The 25,310-nt window shown below is 35.4% G+C and overlaps 1 protein-coding gene across 7 annotated transcripts in view; it reads right to left on the bottom strand.

Moving 5' to 3' along the window:
• LOC139962014 (uncharacterized) overlaps positions 1–25,310 on the bottom strand; it is a 117,202-nt gene that overhangs the window by 85,079 nt on the left and 6,813 nt on the right. For 6 of the 7 annotated variants that reach the window (XR_011791125.1, XR_011791124.1, XM_071961816.1 and 3 more), the window contains exon 2: positions 9,655–9,720. Coding sequence is in view for 5 of the 7 variants with exons in the window: in XM_071961816.1 (XP_071817917.1) it covers positions 9,655–9,720 (66 nt within the window). In the remaining 2 variants the exon portion in view is untranslated. Of the gene's footprint in view, positions 1–9,654; positions 9,721–12,730; positions 12,785–25,310 lie in introns of those variants that run through there. The other variant, XM_071961814.1, reaches the window with a different exon arrangement.

The following is a 25,310-nucleotide window of genomic DNA, read 5'->3' as shown; positions in this document are numbered from 1 at the left end:
ACACAAGTAAGTATAAAGTTAGTGAACCTGCCAACTGATGTCTGGAACAAGAATCTAAAGCACCCTTTGGGGGGGGGGAGGAGGGGAAGGCTTAACTTATTGAGTGATTACAACAGGAGAAAAGCATAATGGCAAGGAATTTCCTGGATCCAATAGCATAAAGTTATCAAAACCAGCTAAAAGAGCTGCATGCATTCAATCAGCAATATTTATAATTTTGCAATACTCGCAGTTGCATCATGCAAGTAAGATTTAATTGCTGTAAAGAACCATACATTTGAGCATCTGTACGGAATTTTTGCTTTCGCCATCTATTTGTATTCCCCGCTTACGCTCAGGCAATTAAATCGGGCAGGGGGGGCAGACAGGGGAAAGCTGAGGGGGATATGGAGGAAACCTTTAAGGGTATCCTGTCAAGATGTGAGAGTTGTCAAGTTATTTTAGCTTCATGAGAATCCAGCATCTTTCTCATCCCTCCATCTTCACCCATTCCATGCGGTTATTGCATCTGATACAACTGTGGCATATACACCTGCTCTCGGTCGAACATTAGTCAAAGCCTTGTATCAATGCCAGACAGGTCTACAAGTAGCAACCCGATATTATTCTATGGCTTCTGAGACTATTTCTAGTGATGTATTCCAATTCAATAATCACCATTAACATCCACACTCATTTCAACTTCAAGATCAGAAACCAGGACACAGTTAATAGCAGATGGACTCTTTACTGTAGTTTATAGATAATTACAATTCAAAAACAAACCTGGGCGCTAATCTAATCACTTTTTGATAACCATCACTATCTACTGTTATCTGTTTGACTTCCATGAACTGTTAATCAAGTACTCTTTTCTAGTTATATTATGAATTCACGATAGAGAGAAAGATCAAGGGTGAGCTAAATGTTGACTCTATACTTCCTCAAATTTGATAACATTTGCAGGCAAAGTAAGTCACAGCAGCACTGCTTTTGTAAACAGTTTGTAATACAATGTAGTAATTTGCTTTACAGACAGATTTTACAGTGCGAAATGTAAACAAATATATAAGCGCAAAACTGGCACCAGCCAACCAGTTCAGATCACACACTTGTATAGAAATACATCCTACTGATAACAACCATGATCAAGGTATAGGAATAAAACCTATTGCCGAACACTAAATATACTGTAGCAGTGAATTTTCTTCTGGACTCTGCAGAGACTGACTTCCTTACTCGATGGGACTATGGCATAGATTTTCTCCTGTGAAGAGATGCAATTCTCACTGGATCCATAATGGCAAAGAACAAAGAAATTTACTTCATTAATGGCCCATGTAGCCTAACTAACTGAGTTATGACTATGGATTCTCCCTCCCCTCCTCCCCTCCTCCCCAAGCAAAGAAATGGCAACCATATAAGGGCTACATGTATAACTATTAGTTGGTAGAGCACCGGGGCTTGTAATCCAGAGGTCACTGGTGCGAATCCTGTTTTAGCCATAAATTTCTTTGCTTTTTTTCCATTGTTAATAATTTCCAAGTCAGTTTTTCATTGTTATTAATTTCCAAGTCAGTTTTTCATTGTTCATTTACTTTATATATATGGATCTATAATGAACTGAAAGTGGCTTTCTTTCTCTTGACTCGACGTGATTTTCGCTCATACACAATTCTCGATCTACACAGTCTACGGTTGGCCATAGTTGTGTTCAAGCTACCCATGTAAGTAAAACTCTACATGTAATGGATGTAAATCCATGCAATCATGATCGAAATATTAGAAATGGATGTAAATCATACACAATCATGATCAATATTTCGATGATAGCTATTGGTTGATGCTCTCCGAACCCATACCACATGCCGATACATTATGAACCTTACCGCCAACCATGTTCATTTCCCTATCCTATATTGATGACCAGCTTTCCTAGAAGTTATCTGTTTTTCATAATTAAATATTTCAAAATAACCTTCACAGCAAAGTTCTGCTTAAACATGGCAAGACTCATGTCTACTAACATACTGAGCGTCTGTGCAATATTAGATTGTACAAACCCTACATACATGTTAATCAGCTAGCTAGACATAAAAGTCAACATTGGTTCTGTACACATTTCCAACTCAGCTCACAAAAATAAATGATAACGTGATCAAACATTCCACTATCTCCTGAAACATGCATAATTATTAATTACTCTATTTACGTATGGAAATGATTTTATTTGTATTGTCTATTCCCTAAATATTTCATTCCCATGTTATATTCATATACAAATTTTATTATGATACAGTGACAGATCTATACTGTATATTGAAGACAGTTTCTCTCAAAATAATTTGAACATGAAAGAAGACTGTACTGTGACAGTCCCGAGTATACACAGCGAGAAATCAAATCTACATAGATCAGCAATGTCACATGAATGCTACCATGGCAACAATCAGTCAATTAGGGCTTGCCTAAAGGCAAACTAAAACGGTCTGCTCTAATGGTATACATTGAAGAGTAAGTTTGATCAATATAGGCTAAAAAATCCCATCAGTTGGAAAAAGCATTAAATTAAAAATAAATGCATTGTGGGTAATATCCTATACTGAGTCACTCAATGCCCTCTCTTTTGTTGTGATTTTAACCTGATCAAAGATGACAAGACTAATTTTGTTGTTGATGGAAACCACATTTTCCCAGAGCCACTGTTATTTTGCTTAGTACAAAATAGTCCCCAACTCAAGGAAAGGAGGTGAGGGCTGTAACCATAGCAACTATCAATCACCTTCATCCCATCAATAACAAAGCATACATAACATGCCCTGATCATCATTCTGTTGGAAGACATCATCTCTCTATCATTCTTGGGCAAGCAGGTCTGTATTCTATTTGTCTGTTAATCCATCATTTCTGCACTGATGGATTTTTAGGTTACATCTCTCTGGTCAGACTCATTTACTTTTGACAACTTCATTACAAGCGATGGCACAAAGCCAAGTATTCTATTTTATTTCTTAAAAATTATATTTCAAAAAAAAAATTTGAAATGAAGCAAGTTACATTCCATATGTCAATGTTTCTCTTCAAAGGTTATAGAAATTTTGTAAAATTTAGGAGAATCCTCTTTAATAAGTATACACCAAGTGAAGCTAATTAATGACAAGGGTACAATTTCCAGTTGAAGTCAGAGAACGAGGTCCTGCCAACAAATCTCACTGAGAAGTTAGACAATGCATTTTTTTTTTTTTTAAAGTTTTCTGGCAATTGATTTAACATACCTACAGTACTATCCAGATGATTATGAACAAAGTAAATGATAATCAAGAAACAAGCCTATGACTATGATGATTGAAATTCACCTCCGAAATATTTGCAGCCAATTATCAACAATTTTAATGTTTGACAAGCAGACAAGATGATGGTGAATATTCCAAAATTTTAAGCTTTAACATGATTTTACCTGAAATGGTAAATCAATAAGGTCAGTTTAATGAACTAATATATTTTTTATTACAAAATAAAAATCTGGAGAAAAGATCTACCCACAAAATTCAAAACAAAATCCTGCTTTGACAGTGCAATAAACTCGCAGCTGGTAAAATTTACCCAAACAGCTAGAGATAATAGATTTTTAATACAATAAGTGCATTAACAATAATAATGCAAGCAAACATATATTTCAATAACACCAGAACTTTAAAGTTATCATGTCAAAGAGTGAAGGTCACCTTTAAGCTGTTTTTCACCTCTCTGTGAGTTCCAAACTACCACAACAGACAGACAGCAATCAGTGATTACTCTCCACCCATCAAAAGCAGAGAAATCATTTTATTGCCCAAATTATGCAGATCATAATCATTCTCAAGTGCTTCAGCCACAGCATGCTACTTGGTCAGGTTGCTACACAAGTGGAAACATGAATATCAGTCTGTCTGTTCACACATAACCTAAGTATGTTTAGTATTTCCTGATAAAAGAAATATTCATGAAGCTCAAAAACTACTACATAAATTATCAAAATTAAGTTATTCATTCTCTGCCAATCTCTCTCATCTAGATGTCATAATACTATCCAAACATATACCGTTGAACAAGACTTTTAATCTACATGTTGTGCGGCCTTAAAAACTTTCAGCTTTACCCAAACTGTTGAAATTAATTAATATCTATCACTGCAGTAAAACTTCAAGTAATTAAACGCCATGTTTTAAGTTTCCTCAAATCTTGCTACCTGCATCGCCTCAGAAATGTAATGAACATTTTAATGAAGCAATCTTGTACGCCGCACCTGTCAACAAAGAGGTACAGTATCTTTTCATGATGTACGGTCATATAGATATCTTAGATTACAATTCTTATATCAGATATGCCAATCTATTCTGACAATATCATTGCATTATAAGCAGAACTACACCATGGCAATGATCTTAGCTCAGCGCATTACATAGTCTAGAACATGCATGCATGATGCTATACAGTACACTATCACTACTGTAGCAGCAGCATTATGTTAATGAATACTGATAAATACAACATATTTAATGATCAACATTAATAACATACCAATATTTACGGATTTCAGCAGCTGTTTGCAAATTTTTTGGTTTGGTTTGGTTTGTAATTTTATCAAATCTACAGAGTATTTACCCAGAAGACTGGGATTAATTAAACTAAGACACTGTCCTAGATTATTCCACCAAATGTCAACTTTCAGTGTCAACTAACAGAGTCATTTGATTCCAACACTAATACTTGCAAACTTTGCATCATTTGGATTGTAATTTTATCAAATCTACAGAGTATTTAACCAGAAGACTGGGATTAATTAAACTAAGACACCGTCCTAGTTTATTCCACCAAATGTCAACTTTCAGTGTCAACTAACAGAGTCATTTGATTCCACCCCTAATACTTGCAAACTTTGCTTCATTTGGTTTACAATTCTATCAAAATCTACAGAGTATTTACCCAGAAGATTGCAATTAACTAAACTACGACAAACATCCTTCATTTTCCCACTAAATGTCAAGTTAAGTGTCAAGTAACAAATTCATTTGATTCCAGCAAAAAATACTTTGCAAACTTTACATCACTTGGTTTGTATTTTTATCAAGTCTTCAGACTATTTACCCAGAAGACTGCAATTAATTAAACTCCAAATGTCGACGTTCAAATGTCCACATTAAGTGTCGAGTAACAAATTCATTTGATTCCACACAAAAATACTTGCAAACTTTGCATCATCTTATCAAATCTACAGACTATTTAGTATTTACTCAGAAGACTGCGATTAATTAAATTAAGACACCGTCCTAAATTTTTTCCACCAAATGTCAACGTAAAGTGTCCAGTAACAAATTCATTTCATTCCACCATTAATACTTCATCGCCTACACAATCTTTCCACACACAAGTTGGACAATTTCAAACTGGCTTTCTCTTTGATATTTGAATAAAATTTGATTACCACAGTCAAGCTAATGAGCTAGATACATAGTAACTATGGAAATTTAACATTCAATAGCTTTACAAATGTGATCGAAATTTAAACTACAAAAGCTCTTAACAAGCTGCACCAAAAAGAATTACAATAGTTTACATCAGTTTTAAAATTAATGGATTGATTGATTGATAGCTTGATTGGTTATTAGATAAACTGATGGATCCATGGATTTGTCTAATCTATTTCTTTTTGGAAGAAATTCAGATGATTTTAAGAAACGTTCACATATTTATATTGAAAAACAAATCATCATGAAATATTTTTGGTGAGGCAGGTATTAGTCATGGTAAAGCTTTCTCTTGCCAAAATACAGAAATGGTCTACAGACCTTCCTGTTGTATGCATGTATATATCACCTCTCCATTTTGAGTTCATATAGCCTTCAACATTTTTTTTTTCAGATAAACTAAATTGAAAATCCATTTTGACAGGATCAATAACTGAGAGAAAACAGCTTCTCACATATTTTTGCTGAGAGACAGAGAGAGCTGTGTAAACAATTAAATGCTTGTATTCCTGATACCCATGTGTGGGCCCTCCGGCAAATACTTAGCATTTGAATGTTGGACTGAAATAAATATATGTTGCAAATGAAAGGGGATTGGGAAATTTACTCTAAAAGAAAAATGTTTTTTCTATCTTCTTACCAAATAGATCTGTAGACGGAATGGTACTATAAAAGATGTCTTCAACCAGAAAACGAAACGTTTAGTGGTTCCGATGTCTAAAGGTACCATAGTGTAGTAAGCCATACATGGAAATATTCATGAACTTCTGCACACCAAAATGAAGAGGATCATCTATAATGTGGCAACATATAAAGGAAGGTACCAGGAATCAGTTATCATGTTGACAAAGTCTATTTAATGACAGAGTATAAGAAAATTTTGCACATTAATGGTCCCAGAAATATTCGGCCCAAGCAAAACTGACTCAAAAATATACTTGCCCCCAAAACATTGAACCCACAAATTTGGGTCTCGAAATGCATTTGAGGTGGAAATCAAATTTGGGCCCACCTGGCCCAAAAATGTGCACGAAATATCCCAGATGGTCTCAAAAAATTTAGGCCTACAGTACAGGATGTACCAGCTATTAACCAACAAATTTATTCCAAGTTTGGATACAATCCATTTAAAGTTGTGGAATTATTGCAATTTTACAAGTTTGGCCTTTCCCCAAAAAATTGGGCCTAGAAAACGAAAATGTTTAGTGGTTCCGATGCCCACACATATTCATAGTGTGGTGAGCTATAAACCCCACCAATAACAATAGGGATCATCTACTGACCATGACCAACGTATCTACTGTACCAAGTACTGTATGACATCAATCACATGTTTCCTTCTTGAGATACCGTGTTTACAAGCTAGGATAACATACACACACCTACAACAACGCACACGTACACCAACTTGACTACATAGGTTCTGATGGATACAAAGCATCGGAACAAAAAATGACCCTGTTATTCCGTACAACCAAATTTGTGAACAAAATTCTTGATGAAAAGTCTTCGAATGGACGGGAAAGTGAGAATTGCCCCAGAAGCCGGGGGTGCAGTGCTAAAACGTTCCAGTCATGTAGTTTCTAAGGTAGATAGTGGAAGTGCATATGTAGATTTGGAGACAGGTAAGAAATCCGCCCGACATTTAAGCAGAAGAGTTAAAATATAAGTAATGCCATAAAATGGATCAACTGCTGCAGCAGCCAATTATCATGTCTATATACTGTAGCCTTACAGGTAGATCAGTTAATTTAATCAGTTAAGACTTTCTTTATATCCCTTTAAGTTTCCATAATGTTGTATCAATTACTATACATCCCACATACACACGCACAAGTAGACTGTGTGTGATACCATACCAAGTGTTCAGGTTACAGTATAATACTTCTATCGTGATACTACTGTAAGATTCCTTTTTTCAGAAACTCACCACCTGGTATATTTTCCAACAAAGTCTAACCTACTTAACTTTCAAAACCTATTCAAAGATTCCTTATCCTTCCATACAGCTATAAGGATTAACTTGATCATAATCCTGGTCTCTATACCTACTGCCTTCTAGATTTTGTTTTGTTTCTTAAGGTTTTTTTTTCCTTAGCATATAGAGCACTCTGGAAGCAATGTTTATCAGATGTATTGTATTGCAAGTGAACGGTTATTATCATAAGGGATTTTTCATCAAACTTATCAAAGTGATGTTAATCAACATCATGTTATTATGATCTCTTATCCTTGGCCTCCTGGAGGTGCTTATTAAAATCAAATGTCAGGCAAATATCACGTAAAAGTTAGCCGGCAGGTTCACCACCATTCCAACATAGCCTCCTGTAACATGACCATTTCTGGATGTACCAGGATCACAGTTCCGAGTATATTGATAGCACCACAGGATGAGAGAGAGAAATAGCAAGAGGTGGAGGGATGTTTACAGTAAGATGGGAACTGGGATGAGACTTTCATTTCTTAGCTAACAAAAAAGTTCTTCTAGTCTAGTTAAGCATTAGAGTCCAGTATATATATATATATATATATATATATATATATATACGATTTTCATATATATTTTTATATATATATATTTTTACGATTTTCATATATATATATATATATATATATATATAATATATATATATATAATATATGTATTCCAAATTTCACGAGAGAAGAACTTACACGCCTCCTCATAAATTCAACATACAGTATATGTCTAAAGGCAGGGTCCCTGGTCCTTACTTTGGCATTCTACTATAAAACGATGGCCTAATTTTTTTTTATATTTGCATGTTTTACCACTGTCAATAAAAGAAATAAAAGAACAAAGTGTCATGGTACATTCGCAACATCCCAACCCTTGTAACTGTACATATGTACAGTATTTTAAATACTTAATAAGCCAATAAGGTACTCCTGTAAAACTCTGTACATATAATAGTAAATATATAACTTAATTTTCATGGATATTGTAGCGGGATTGTATTAAGAAAGTATTGTAGAACTGAGTGTCCTTTACACCCAAGTCTGGACTGCTTCTACATGTGTCAGTAATACATGCTTTTTTTTCCAGTCATTTAACATGCCTTTTACCCAGTGCTAACTGAATTCAGCAATTATACAATTTTCGTTCTACAGGGTTTTCTACTGAATGATCGCCTATAAATCCAGTTGACAGGACAGAAAACAACACCTTACTTAAACAGAGACTGCATTTGTTCGAATCAAGTGACCTGCGACCAGCTCGCTATTTCTATTTTCAGTTTGTACCCCTTCCTGGAGGGTTTACCCCATTGCAAACAGAAACTACTAGATGTATATATACAGCAGGTTGCAGACACCTTTCGTTATAAACCAGCCAAGCCAATCAAACCCAACTTTAGAACGGTCCTGTGTACACAATGCCACTGGATTAGGTCACCTCTTTCCCAGCAGAACTTGTTTTTCAGATCAGGCACAGAAAATTCAGTGATCTATACGTAGAATGCTTTCAGATAAATATACTGCTGATTTCAAGGAGTACACCATTATAATGGATAACAACAGCAGAGCCTTGACTAACAGCAGAGCGGAAGCTTCATTGAAAGCCAGTTACATTTTGTAACTGTGTAGCTTCTCTTACCAGCAAATTTGCTTGAAATGATGAAACTATATCATAAGTTCACTGTATTAATGTTTTACATAAGGGAAAGCCTGTTTAACTATTCAATACACACACACACACACACACAAACACACAGACTGCACCAGGTACCACAACTTTGCAGGAGACCTGTGTAACCTCTTAAAGCTTTGACTCATCAGAAGTTATTACTGCTATTTAACTGTTGAGCCTAATATCATATTAAAGCCCCTATCCTACATTCCATTAATTCACAACTAGACACAACTTTTGGGTGGTAGAATGAGGAGGTAGGATGACCAGACGTGACCAGTTGGTCAACAGGGGAAGTCAGTGTCAAAGGTCACCAGAACATTCTAGACACTGTATAGCTGTGGTGCAGTTGCTGTGTGGAGACAGGTAAGTGAGGAATTGAGCAAATAAATATACTCAACACAATAAAAAATTCAAGTTAGCCCATAGACCAGTCAAAAGCCTGCCTTGTTTGAAGATTTTATTGTCCAAAGCGATATCCACTGAAACAAATCAAATAAATCGGATGAGTGTATGACTTACTCCTATCGTCAATTCCACCTTCTTTTTGTCCAGGAGGATGACTTGAGCTCTCTTGCCCTCGCTCATCTGAAATGAAAAAAAGTGACAAATGGTTACGTAAAACCCTCACCAAATACAAGGTATATCATACCTGGCATTTACATAACACAAACTTCTTTCAAGAGACAAAATGCTACACAACTGTTAACATGTAAAGTATTTACAGAATTCGTACACAACACCTTTTAGTATTTTGAAATTTGACCGTAATGCACATTTGTACAAAACTCATACACGTCATTGTATAAGTTGCAATATAACTTTTCCCTGAAATACACGACATACAGTAAAACATAAACTAAACATAATCTGAAAAAAAAACTACTGTAACACCAAATATATAAATTACTCAACATTAATAGCAAAACAATGATTATAAATTAAATTTGAAATAAAGATACTTTCACACCAGGAATTTGTTTCTTCTTTAGCCTCGTTGAAGCTTATCTTTGTTTTGTTAATTGTTGGTCTCATCTGGTTCATTTATTCTTCAAATTTTTTTGGGTCAATTTGTTTCATAGGATGCACAATGCATACAAATAGAATAATCTGTACAGAACTTTCTTGACAACAAAGTTCTCTCTTTTCTGTTCCATCATTCTCTTTACGCTTTTTTTTTGGCAGCGAAGTTGTGTCGAGAAAAAGCAGTCTATTAATAATATGAATATTTAAATTTTCCAAAAAATACCTGTTCCAATTTATACCAACACCAGTCATTGGTAAAACCCATGATAAATCCATGATTAAATCATGAAATACAGCATGATATTCTCCTTCCCAACCTTTCATTAAATATTTAGCCGAGCTCCTGACAAGGACACTCTCTCCCAAAGCAAATTATTAATCTGTGAACATAGCCTCGGTATAATGACTATCTGACGAGGACGAAGGCACCTACGGAATACGGCAGGGCGATGAAAGGTTCGCAGACGTCTATCTTCGCTAATTCGAATCGTTGCCGATGGCAAAAATACCAGAAGATAGCAGAGGGGCTAATTGATTATCAATAAGCAGATTAGGGATAATAGGTTAATATTCCGGAGTAAACGACCGCAGCCGTTCAGAGGCAGATGACGGGGCGTGAAAACGAGCGACGTGATTGGTGAGAAGGTGGTCAGAATACAGGGAATAATTTATCCAGTATTGCATTATAAATTAATTGCTATTCGAAATGGTCAAATTTGCTACGCACGGATGAAAATAGAGATTTTGAGACGAGCGATGGTGATTGGTGAGAAGGGGGTCAGAATACAGGGAATAATTTATCCAGTATTGCATCATAAATTAATTGCTATTCGAAATGGTCAAATTTGCTACGCACGGATGAAAATAGAGATTTTGTGATGAGAGAACTGTAGTAATTTGAAGCATGTTTAGGAGAAATAAAATTCATCAAGTTCGATGTTTCTACTACTAAAATGTGAGCACTACATTCTTCCCTATGAGCATAAGTTTTTTTTTTTTTTACTAATTATAGTGCAGTTGAACTGTAAAGTTCCGCTTATCTTAGAAAGTTTAAAATGTTTCAAAGTTCTGCAAATCTATGGTTGTACTTTTGTAACCATGCAATTAAACTGTAGCAATTAAAGTTTAAAAAAAGTCAACAAACCTTTAAAAATTACTTTGCCATATGTGACACCATGTTAATTACAGCTGGGTAATGTCTCAGGTACAGAATGCTTGATTTTAAGTGTTATTCCAAAAGTCAAAACTTACTAGTTTGTAGAATTGTTTCTACAAATGATCAATGATGACACCTATTTGTGGTGTCTGACATGTATTCTGATCTATCTTGCTTACAATAGACAATATTTTAGAACTGTACACCATCCTCACCATTACACACACACACCCCCCCTCCCCCCAACCGTCCATATTAATCCACTTGTGGGTCACCACACACTTACTCTTCCTTTGTAGTCTGTGTGCACCGTCCAGGAGACACATGAATGATGCAATTCATACACATGCATTTTCAGCAAAACTATTTGTGTGAGATGAACATCCAAATATTTACTTTTTGGATAATTATTACAGGTACATATAATAACAAATCTTAATTTATTCTACTAATATCCAGGCTACTAGCTGGAGATTCAAGACTGATATATATACGAAAAACCATGGTGGCGATCATGGGGGGACGGGAGACATGTCCCCCCCAATGTTTTAGGTGGGGGGTATAGTATCTAATATCCCCCCAATATTTGGTGGCATATTTTTTTTTTGTGGCTATAAATAGAAAATATTGCGTGAGATTATTTATCCAAATCATACAAGGTGGCAGCTAAAGCTTCATTCAACACATGCTACATGAGGTAAATGACACTTTGTGGTCGTTTCTGTGATCTGTGACTGTATAGCAAGTTGTCATTCATGGTTATTATCATAATGTCTGTACATCTCTTGTGTATGAGTGTAAGTAGCCTACATACAATCATATGATCCACATCGATATGGGTTCACTGGGTTTCCATTTGGCCTGTTTCCTACGAGATTTCTAACCGCAGGCGCCTAGCCAAGAGGGAGGGGCGAAGGGTACGACCGCCCCCCCCTTGACCTTTTTTTTGTATTTTTTATGAAATCGCTAGTAATTTCAAAATACAAAATGCTTAGATGCAACTTACAAGGCCGGGGTAGTGCCATTTCCAGCGATCTGGGAGGCATTTTCGGCCGAAATTTTCTTTTACACTTCGCGCCAACTCATGGTGGCGCTACGCTTAGATAGTTTGCCAACAAGCTTTGCCCCTCCCTTGGCAAATTCCTCACTACGCGCCTGTCTAACTGTGACACAATTTGTTACTAAATATCACCAAAAACGTCACAACTTTTACAATTTTGAGGAAGAAATTGCTACGCGCCCGAACCCAAGCAAATGTCCTCCCAATAATTGAAACAAATCGCCGTGCCCCTGCAACAAACTGACACAAAGAGATCCAGTGCAGATGAACAACCTGAAACAGGACACATCGTTACGTAGACAAGATTCCAAAATGATTATTACATGCTTCTATATTTAACAAAATCTCCCACTTACCTTGAAAATTTGTAAAATACAGCTCAAAACCTTGCCCATCAAAGCAAAAGGATGAGAAATTTACTTCTCAAAGATGACACTTGATGTCTTGTAAACTTTTAAATGTTTCAATCTCACAAATTTATCCATACACAAGTCCCAAACAACTTGTTGCAGAAACTCAGAAATGATTTGCGATGGTAATATACTTAAACTACTTGAAACTACAAAGTAGCAGCACAAGACTACAATGAACAAACGTGGAACAACTTTGACCTATTCTGAATGGCCCATTGTTAAGTCTACAATACCTGTCCTTACTATACTTCAGACGGACTGGTGACTGCCTGTAACTATATCAATCTCATATCTCCTAAAAACATCAAGAAAAATAGCAAGCAGTGTTGACTACTACCTCTAAATTTACAAATATCAACAGCAGCACAAATGCATGTATGTTTGATGTGAATTTGGAGAGTTAAGACATATTGCCTGCCAATCTGACTACTGAATGAAAAATGACAATAATTATTCATCATACCTTATACTATGAAATCGACCGGATGTGAACTTTAAATATCACTTTTCACCATGACAAATTTAATGTAATTTTAATGCAAGCAAAGTGCCTTCCACCTGTTTACGATACTAAGAGCGCAAACTTTTTAACTCAATACTACACTAAACTCATCTTCTGAGAAAATGCAACCATAGGACACGGATTTGTACTTGGGGTTTGTTTGATATTCCTGCACCATTATCAGAAAATAAACAGGCATATTTAGGCGTGACATTCACACTTAAAGCAACATGTACTGTATGTATGCTGATGATTAATCATAGATACGTGATTACTGCTTGACACACAACGATTTGCAACCAGTCATGCACATTGAAGGTTAATTTTAAACAGAGTGGGATACATAACTAATTAGAAAATGAACAAAAAACATCCACTTTGGCCCAATATTCTGAAAGTTTAATAACTGCCTTGTCCTAATTTTGCTTAAAGTTGGAGGTTAATGACATTGTATGTTGATGTTAGGTAGTTGACCTAAATATATATGATTTTGTTTTTTATAATTTCAATGCTTGTTTGTTTTTCCATTACCAACCTGTATTGTTAACCAGAAAGCCAGTTAGCTTTGTGATTCCTTGCAACACAATTTGTTTAAAATCAAAAAAACTGTAGTTCTATTTGACTAATGTTGAGCAAGTGAGTTAAATTTGTTCAAGAATTAAGTGAATTAAGAATTAATTTTGGAGTTATCATGTTTAAAAGGTTTCAGACTTTGATCACTGAACTTCACAGGAAACAACAGGCTTCTTGTACTAAATAAGCCGGATCCACATACCAAGTATGAAATTAATCCACCATTAACTTTTGGAGTTACTGTGTTTACAAGCAAGTGTCACATACACAAACACAGATGCATACACCCACACACACGTGCCATCACCATAGCATAGATTCCTTTTGCCCCCCCCCCCCCCCACAAGGAATCAAAAACAACAAATTATTATTATTTATTATATTTTGTCCCAATAAAAATTGACACCCACAAACATTTCAATCTCAATGAAACAGTAAGAAAACTGCACAATTCCAAACAGGCATTTCCTTAGTTCTTTTTCTTCCACTTCAAAATGAAATCAATCTCAGATCTGTATAAAGTTATTAAGTCATTCAACCCAAAAACTTACTGGACAATGATGGGATGATACAGAATTTGAGTCAGTACCCCGTCATCACAATGTAAGTTTTATTAGCGCTTTAAAATATTGGTGCAGGAACAGCAGTATGTAACCTTTGACCTCAATTTAGATAACAGTCACTTTAGATTGATGAAAAATACAAACAAATCTTTGCCTTGAGATTTTGCAATCTAGACATTGTTTGCAGAATACATTGACATTGGGAACTATGTTCTAATTCCTAAAATCTATGTTCAATGAAGTTAGGTAAACAATACAATTGGTAAAGCGGTCTAGACTTTGTTAACTTACACAAAGACTGTAACAATAACCCACTGTTTTGAGACATTTCTTGCAATAAACAGTGCCAAAGTCCTTCATGGAATATTAATTACTTTTCCTTTCACAAACTCCTGATTGATCAGGAAGATGTTAAACTACAGGACATATCCCAACCAAACCAACATGCTGATTATTTATTATATTTTATTTTTTGGTATGGGATATTTTCTGTAACAACAAACCAATTTTCATAGGTATACGGTATATAGCTCTATGGGAAGGTGCACAGTTGGAGTACAGTAAAGGCTTCATAATTGACGCACCTTAATATATTACTAGCAACGATACAGTTGGCAACATAAACTTTTTGCAGCGAAGCAGAGTTACGTATTTCATGAATTTGAATCCATCTCAGGTTATGTGCTGATGAAAGTTTGATTTATTTAAGCTTTTAACACCCTCCCCCAGTTTTGCACGTATTTTTGGCATTTGAAAATCTTACTCCCTAAAAGTAACCAAAATTACATCAACATGATATTACTACTCAGAGGTGGAGCTAGGGGTATTGGTCAGAGGGGGCGAGAATGGTCTGTATGGGCGCTTTCGACTTTTTCTAAGCGGAGCGCCACCACAGGTTGGCGCAGAGCGTACAGAAATTTTTTGAGTAAAGATACTCCCTAGATCGCCGGAAATGACCTTTTCCGGGCCTTACTAATTTGCAGATAAACAAAGAATAAATAGGTGTCATCGCCAACAAAATGTGACAAATGTCAATAGGTAGATGAGAGCGCAATAAAAAAATAATCGCGAATAAGTACAAAGTGGTGAATAGCTGAAAAGGGCGGCAGCTGTCCATTTGAGTCCGTCAGGGGGGGCATCCGACCCCCCTGACTGTATGGATGCTCCGCCACTGTTACTACTCTCTGGCCTGACCTGTCTGAGCTGAGAGCATAGCAAACAGCATCCAGAGTCAATGGCTGTATACTTACACAAAAGTAACCGTTAGCTTATCCACAAATGTGTCAAATTTTGGGGTATGAAAGAACTTGACACTGCAGACATTTTGTGGTCAAAATCTGCTCTGAAATTGTACGTTGTGTAGGCAGGCACAGAACAATAAATATTTTGAGATGATTACATTACTGAGGAACTACATATGAAAAAACATATAGTTGAGTGATTCGGATTTTTCCTTGATAGACATTGTTGATCAAATCCTTAAGTGCGTCAATTATGAGCTCCCTATGCTAAGAGAGGTATTCAGTGAATCATGAAAAAACCATGATTAAACCCTCTTTTTTTGTAGTTTCAAATTTTCAACAACCCTTGAAGCATCTATAGATTTGCAATGCTCAATAAAATATATGACTAGGGGCTTGTACACTCAACTTGACTCAACTCAAGTGTACAGACTACAGAGACTGATTGAATTTATACAACATTTCTAGACTGCTCTTAATGGAAGAATGTGTATATCAAGTCCAAAGAAACCAAGATTAAATTATTGTTGTACATTATTTACCTAATGATACAGATTTCCATTCAGTATTCATGCCCAGACAGACCTCAGATTTCTTGCAAATGAATCACAGCTTTTTACTCCACCACTGTTAAAAAACATCCCCAAGGCATGCTTAATATTTCAAAAGGCAATCAAACATTAAAGAAAACTTCCTTACTTAATACATTCTGTCAGAGTAGAATGAAATTTATGAGGACATTTCTAAGGTGTCTTACAAAATTGCTACTAAACATAGCAAACAGATTAAAACCACATTCATGAATGGATTTAACAGCCTGTCCATTTTGAGCCGATCCTTTTTCTAGAATACCAAAAGGGACACTAGATATGACAATGTTTGGAAAGGTTATATACTGTACATGTCCTCCAGGATATGTCCATATCCTGAAGGATACAATATGTCCATATCCTATTGGATATGATCATTTCCTGAAGGATATGTCCACAATGTTCACAGATATATGTTGTTGGTTTAAACATTTATATTTACTGATGTCAAATGTCATGTACACAACTAAACACACATTCACTTTCAGAGTGCCTTTCGGAACAACATATTTATGGTAAGAGTGAAAATTGCAGCCTGAGTGTACAAGCCCCAAAAGACTCACAGAATGGGAAAATTCTCTTGTTTTTTTCTTTTTTGTTTTCTTTTTGGTTCATGAAGGACGATGTCCACTGCAACCCTCTGTATATTCTGTAGCATCTAGAAACTGGTTTAATACCATCTAGGTACCGAAAATGGAATAAAGAACTAAAGTCACGCATTGCTGCTTCTCGATAATTCAGCCCTGTTATCCCAGCTCCCATTAGCCTCTTGTCCAATTACTGTCAACAAATAGGAGAAGTAGGGCTTCCTCCATGTGTTCTTATAGTGTCCTTTGTTTACCCACCTAAGATATTCATCCAAAGGACAACACTATAAAGTTTTTTCTTGCAGTGTCTGAAGATGTTTTTAAAAGAAGCTCAGATTTATTCAGCGTTGCGCTGCTAATTTTCATGTTGCTTTTATGTAGCTTTTGCAGTTGATTTGTGGAGAAGGTGAAAGGGTCAAGAAGACAATCTTAATACGCTGTCATTGTACCTAAAGTTATTTCCCTTTTCTATCGAATGAAATTACTCTTAGCTGAGAATCCTACTGCTTTGTCTGGTCTATAAATCCGAATAAACATTTTTACAAGAGTTCTGTGTTTCCTCTAAGCCCTTCCAGCTCAACGCCCACTTTTACCAAAAATTGTGGTCGGACTGCAATTGTTCAAGAAAGTTTCTTAAACTTTCTTTATTAAATTAAATTTAGCAGTTTGACCCTGGTTGCACTTACACAGAACTGAATTTCCTTACACCAAACAAGATTTTTTCATTATTTTTTGCCCTCTTGAAATATTGAGCATGTAGATGCATAGTCTGAAGGCACTTACATCACCAACAAAACAAGCCACATCTGTGTGGTGTTTACATTAACGGAGAACCAGGCCCTATAAACAGAGGGAGAATGCTGCCATCTGGCCATATTTTGTTATGTCAATGTAGAATAAACAGGTAGGCGGCCCCTTTAATTACATCTGTTTCTGGCCTGACTCTGACAGGAATCCTCCCATTACACAGCCCCAACTTTAAAAACTTGAAATGAGGTTCGTGACAACAGTTTATTTAATATATGAATTACAACCTTCCATGTTAAAACAAAGCTACATATTTCACTCTTGTGACAGATCTAATTACGAGATCATACGTAGCTCAATCAAAACTACTTTATTCGAGAGTCTCTCCTAGAGATGCACTTGATCAACCTGAACAGAGTGAGCCGTAATATCTTTATTCTCTTTGTGAATGACAATGGCTAATGAAGCCAAAGTATCAACTGGTTTATCCTTGTTGTAGCTTCTGCTTTACAAAGACTTGATCATTAACAAATAATTAAGTAAGACTTGGTAATTAATTTAACAAATTAATTAAGTAAGACTTGGTAATTTTACAAATATTAAGCAAGACTTGGTAATTAATTTAACAAATTAATTAAGACTTGGTAATTAATTAAACAAATTAATTAAGCAAGACTTGGTAATTAATTTAACAAATTAATTAAGTAAGACTTGGTAATTAATTCAACAATTATTAAGTTAGACTTGGTAATTTACAAATATTAAGCAAGACTTGGTAATTTACAAATATTAAGTTTACCAACAGTCCTTCATTGATACTTATTTTTATTAAATTACATTTATATACAGCACTTATTCTAAAAGTAAGCTCCAAGCGCTTTACAAGTAAATGAAACTTCTTAACTTAATAGAAGAAAATAACAATGAAATTAAATATAAGACAATAAAACCTATAAAAACTATTATTATTATTATTTATTGAATTTCATATAGCGCAACCCCAACAAAGTTTTCGGTTGCGCTTAACAACAAAATACAAAGATAGAAAAACCATTCATAAGAAAATAAGATCTCAAATGGCGTAGAAAAATATACTAGATGAATGTACAAAAATATACAATTGCTATGAAATTCAAAGAGAAAAATAGAAAATGCAAAATGTTATATAAAATGTAAAAGAGAAATTCAAAAATATGAAATATAAAGAATACAAAAATTGAAAAATTGAATATAAAAGTGATTAGCCAGGAAATAAATATGTTTTGAGTTTTCTTTTAAAAATTGCAAGATTCTCAGAATGTTTGACATGGTTAGGTAATTTATTCCATTGCTCGGCGCCAAATACACTTATTGCTCTTGAAGCAAAAGTGGCCCTCTGTGTTCGTGGAATGATCAGTTTATAAAGAATATTATTTGAACGTAGAGACCTACTAGATTGTGGTGCTAAAGTGAATCTAGATATAAGATATTGAGGAGCAGATTTATCAACAACGCATTTAAAGACCAGCGTTAATATTTTGTGCAGAATTCTTTGTCTGATGGGAAGCCAATGCAACTCCTTTAAAGCTTCAGAAGCACTATCCTCCTTTCCTCTTTTCAGAACAAGTTTGGCAGCCATGTTTTGAATTCTCTGAAGCATCATAATAACAACATTTGGTAGATTAGCATAGAGGGAGTTAGCATAATCTAAGTGACTTATCACTAGTCCTAAAACAATAGTATGGCATGCATCCTTGGTTAGTAAATGTCTAATGTTTCTTACAAGTCGAAGTCCTGCCATGGCAGCTCTACACTTGGCAGTAATGTGAGTCTTCAACGTTAAATGAGAGTCCAGATATGCGCCTAAATATTTTACACAATTTGAACTATTTACGGTAGTGTTATTGATATAAATACTGTCTAAAGCACACTTAGATAATAATTTCTTCGATCCAACTTGTATATATTCAGTTTTAGTTTCGTTCAGTTTTAGTCTATTCTGGTCCATCCAAACTTTCACATCCCTCATAGTTGTTGAAATTTCATTTCTGACTGTGTTTGCCTCATCGAAGGTTGGTTTATGCGATTGTTTAATTGCATGATCATCCGCATAGCCATGTAATTGGAATGAATCCGGAATGACGTATCGCAATGTGCTTGCATATGCCGAGTACAAAACAGGTCCTAACAGACTTCCTTGTGGGACACTGAAATCCAGTCTTTTGGAAGATGATAATGACGCATTGATATTTACACAACATTGTCTGTCAGAGAGATAATTTGCAAACCATTCTAAAGAAATTTTACCAAGCCCATATTCATTTCCTAGCACCTCCAATAACACTTTGTGGTCTACAGTATCAAACGCAGCCGAAAGGTCCATCAAGCACATTTGTGTCACTTGCTGTGTCTCCATGGCCCATAACAAGTCGTCCAATAAGCTTACGAGAGCAGTCTCACAGCTGAAATTAGCTCGGTATGCAGATTGATATGATGGAAGAGGAGCCGATGACTGAAAGTGCGAATTCAACTGTCCAAGTACCACTTTTTCGACTACTTTGGAAAGAAAAGGGAGATTACTTACTGGTCTGTAGTTTGACAAATGTAAGCCCACGCCATGCTTTTTGATTAATGGTCGAATGATTGCTTTTTTCCATTCATTAGCAAACATACCATTTTCCAGAGAAAAATTTACAATCTTTGTAAGCGGGCTTATGACCACTCCCAAGACAGCCTTCAAGAGTGGTGTTGGTAAGATGTCAGATTGACAAGTTTTCGATGACATACTGCTTATAATACTAGCAAGTTCATCTTCTGTCACAATTGTAAAGGCAGTAAGATTTTGCGATATTTCTCTCATGGGCGGTTTGTAAAGTTCATTGTCATGAAGGTCGTTTCTTATACTTGTGATCTTTTGTAGAAAATAATCAGCAAAACTATTTGCAAGCGTATCATCATCTCGAAAGTCCGATGGCAATGGGTTATTAGCTTCTTGACCGGTGATTCTTTTAACCAGCGAGTAAAGGCGCTTTGTGTCTTTGCCGATTTCCTGAATTGAGTCGCTAATAACATTTTCTTTTGCCAACTTCAGCATGGAAGAATATTTTGATTTTTCGTTTCTAAAAGATGTCCACGTTTCAGCAGATTTCCTTCTCTTCCAAATTTGCTCTTTGTTTCTCACCAATTGTTTTTGCTTTTTAAGTTCTGTTGTAAACCAAGGTTTCATTTTGCGTACACTAACGGCTTTAGTGATCAGTGGGGCATGATCGTCTAAAACAGACGTAAGATTTTCATTGAAATTTGCTACATAATCATCAATATGTTCTACCGTGGGTGGGTTCTCTTTGAATCTGGTTTCGAGATCAGACGAAAAAGACTCTAAATCAATCGCTTTGAGTTTTCTAAAGGTGATTCTCTTTTGATGACGTTTGACTTGCTCCTTTAGATTTAAGGAAAATGCAATGAAACGATGATCAGACAAGAATGGTCCCATTTTACATTCATCGAATATTGAATCCAGCATGTCAAAAGCATCCTCAACAAAGACTAAGTCAAGGGTATTACCGTGGCGGTGTGTAAACTCATTTACTTTTTGGGAAAATCCAAGAGCATTCATCATTTCTATAAAATGTTGGGCTGATGAATCGCTTTTGTCATTTACGTGCATGTTGAAATCCCCAACAAGTATAACATTTTTGAGTTGACTGGCTGATTCTACTATATGCTGACTAAAATCTTGACAAAAGTCATTCGTCGTGACACCCGGGACTGATGGTGGGCGATAGATAATAAAAATGTTAAATTTTGTTCTGAGTTTCGTAAGCTCCCAATGACCAAATTGAAAAGATGGAAGAACTTCTTCACAGATTTTCTTTACAGGTAAGTCCTTTTTATACACCAAGGCCACCCCACCGCCTCGTTTTTCTCTTTTTGCAATGTCAATGTTATATTCATTGGTGTTAAGCTGCGAGCATTGAGCGCGTGAGATATCATCGTCTGAATTGACCCATGCTTCAGTGACACATAGCATATCCATTTTATTCTCGGTGATGAAATCATATAGAAGAAAATCTTTATTCTTTATGGATCTTGCATTCACTAGGCCCCCCAATCAAATGTTTTGTGGGAATACTGTTGCTCAAGAGACCTGATGATAGTTCACCCTGGTTATGAAAATGGAGATTAACATAAGAAGGGGGCTTGGTCTCAATCGAAATGTTGTTATGATAAGAGCAGCTTCTCAAAAATTGGGAACATTGACTCACTCTGTTAGTTGTGTGTGTATAAAAACTATAAACAATTAAGATGCAAACTAGAGATACTGTAAACTCCAAACTAACAAGACCAACATAAAAAGTACAGAAATAAAAAGCAAACAGAGAAACACAACAAGGAGGTGGAACAAAGTCAGCAGAGATTATTAAAATCTTTCTAAAAATAAGTCTTTAAGTCAAATTTAAAAGAACTCAGAGAAGTATTGAATCTGATTTGAAGCAAACATTCTCTCCTCTACCACAGCTCTACATGACTTACACAGTTTTATTTGGATTTACATTTTAGTAAATCAAAACTGGGACATGATTAATAACAAGAGAGATACAACTAGATTATATCTGAATCAGTCAATTTTATTTCCGGTCAAAGTTTTAATTTTTATGCCACAGAAGAAAAGGGACCATTTGTAGTATATATCTTCAAGCCCCCAAAAATATTTACATTTTCTCTTACTTTATAATCAGACTTTTAACAATTAAAATGTTATTGTTAACTGTCACTTAAATTGGTTACTATGTTCTGATTCTGCTTGTCTTTATATTAACCCCCAGTAATTGCTGTAGCTTGTGTGGTGTTTACCACTAATGCATCATATATCATGCTGAATATATAACCATTCAAGAAAATAATTACTAAAGTTACAAATGAGTTTGGTTGGAAAAGTTAGAATTGGTACTTATCATATCATTATTTCACGTTCAAAATACGTTGTGGAATCCACATTGGTTTCAAAGTTTCAAACGTAAGTAATCTTGATAATATGTACTGCAAAATTTTTAATTTACTTACATAAATATTTGCTTCAAGTCTAATCCAATCTTTATATTCTGTAAGGTTATTTCCCTTTGTTCAAATGACTTGTACCGTAGCCGGGTAATTTTCTTGTCATCTTAATCGGTTTCAGTTGTCACTAGTCAACATTTTTGTCTTACCTGTTCAGTCTCTCTTCGAGATGGAAGTTCGTGGGCCTCCAGGGAATACACGGACATGTCAATGTCAGGGACTGCCGATAATTAACATAACACTTTAAATAGCTTTTGCCTTTTTGATTTTGAACACCCTGGTATCTAACCAACAAGTAACCTTACACCCCTCTCGCATTAAAATCGTCCTGTTTATATTTCAATCATCCGTCACGGATGCTATGAGGACGTCAGAAACGTAGAGAGCCGAGAGCGGAAGTTCTCGGGACAATTCGCTGTGAGTGTATAAACTCATCAAAATTTATGTCCTAATGCACCAGAAGCATTTTAGTCTCAGCCACGCATGGCAAGCCATCCATGATTTTTTATGCAAGCTGTGAACTTGTCGAACTTCAAACCAATATACTGTAATTCATCTTCAGCAGAAAGCTAAGAGAACCGAGAAAGCCATCAATACAATCGTCATATTTTTGTCCTCGGACCCTCTCTTCAAATGACTGCATGCTATACTTGAAAGAAACTCTCTGGCATTTAGTGAATATAATACAGACATTCGGTCATACGCTGCTCGCTAACAACTTGAAGGGTTCCCTGGAGGGTGTTATATTGTACCTGGTCATGCTCGTCCATTACTTCCATAGACAGCCAGCAAAATATGACATGATTAAAATATACAAGTATGTCAATGAAATTATTCTCATATTTTTGGTTTTCTGTAAACATACTTTGATCAGAAATGTGAATAATCTCTTTGTTTTGTGGATACACTCTTTGATTTCACTTTTGAAAGATAAAGGTTAAAAAAATGTCCCATTAATACAATAAGACAGTACCGAATCAATAACCACATTAGTGGTAATAAACATTGAATAAGTTTAATTATCAGTCCTAAACTTACAAGTACAAGTAGCCCAATGTGATCAATTTTATATGTAAAGTAACATACATTATTTCAACAATGTTTCCATGACAACCTTTCTCAACAGAAATTTAATTGATGGTCTCCATTTTGTACATGCATTATGCAGACACCATAATTAAGTTTTTATTTCCTCATAGCATTGTATGGAAGCACTACTATACTGTATTACTATAGAAGTATTTTACATGTTTGCATTCCAAATATAACGAAAACTGTTAGCAAACTGCTTATCCACTAACGAGCATGTGTAAGAGAATGTGTAAAAGTAAGTTGGCCTGACGTTTCAATCCTAGCAGGATCTCCTTCAGAGGCTGAATGACAAGTAGTTGTCATTCAGCCTCTGAAGAATATCCTGTTAGGGTCAAAACATACTTGGCATTCAGTCTCTGAAGAAGATCCTGCTAGGATCGAAATATCAGGCTAACTTCCTTTTACACATCTTTGCATTCTGACAGACACAACTGTTCAATGTTGCAATCGTATGTAAGTAGCTGTTCTGACCCTGGTCTACTTAATTTCATTGAAATCTGAAAGACAAAATACAAATTGCTGTACACAAAGTTGAGACTGCATTTACATAATTTTTGTTTATAAAGCAATATATGCCAACCCATCCAATAACTACGACTGCGGTAGGGATATTAAATCATGTTCGGGCAAAAATAAACATTTCAACAATCAGAGTTATTCCCAAATGTGCTGTGTTGCACTCTTCAGTAATTAATGAATTTTGATATTTAAATAAACTGTTTTGAAATTATTATTGCTTTTTATGACAAAATATATCCTGCTAAAATCCCACGGCAATGTCAGTCATTAGCTTGGCTACTCAATTTTCCTTTCAAGTAGTAAAGCTTAAATAAGATCTGGAAAATTGCTGATTGCCTTGCGGACTAATGTGGATTAATACGATATATGTATGCCGATTATCTGGGGGACAAAATATTGACAATGAAATGGATGAATTAATTACTCTCTGATCCACCTTCCTCTGGTGAAAGAAAGTAGGAGATTTATTTAATTATTTTCGCTCGATAAAATGCTTATCTTATATTAAATTTCATGAGATTTCTTGAGGACATAATCTGCATAAATTACAAGAAGACATTTCTTTTCTTTGTAAATGTGCCTTTCATTTATTACTGTTGTTCAATAACCCTGTCAACCTACTTTACAGTATCTTAGGGAATAATTTAGCCTTGAAGTTTTCTGCAGGCAGCCACACCAATTCTTCTGCAGCAATAAGTCTGTACGTTTTTTTCCTATGTACAACACTGCTTTGCATTCTTTGCACTTTGCTATATCAATTTTCCATTTCTATAGCATGTTGGAATGTGATACCAGATAATTATCATATCCCCTGTAAGGTAAGTGGCAAACTGCAAAATGTTATAACCTGGAGCTGGAAGGGGATGAGGGGTGGGGGGGGGGGTTATTTATGTAAAACAACTGAATAAAACCTAGCCTAATGTAAAGCCTTGCAAACAAGATGCTTATAAGGTAATGACAAAATTGCAATTAGGAGAAAGCATTAAGAAAAAAGTCTTCCCTTCTCTTATTCCAACTCCCATGGATTATGCTTCTACTGTAGAAAGGGAAGAATTCCCTTGGTCAACCCCTC

The sequence above is a fragment of the Apostichopus japonicus genome, chromosome 20 (genome assembly GCF_037975245.1).
Source record: "Apostichopus japonicus isolate 1M-3 chromosome 20, ASM3797524v1, whole genome shotgun sequence".
Lineage (NCBI taxonomy): Eukaryota > Metazoa > Echinodermata > Holothuroidea > Aspidochirotida > Stichopodidae > Apostichopus > Apostichopus japonicus.
The sequence above is the reverse complement of the archived record's forward strand: the minus strand, read 5'-3'. Positions and strand labels throughout refer to the sequence as shown.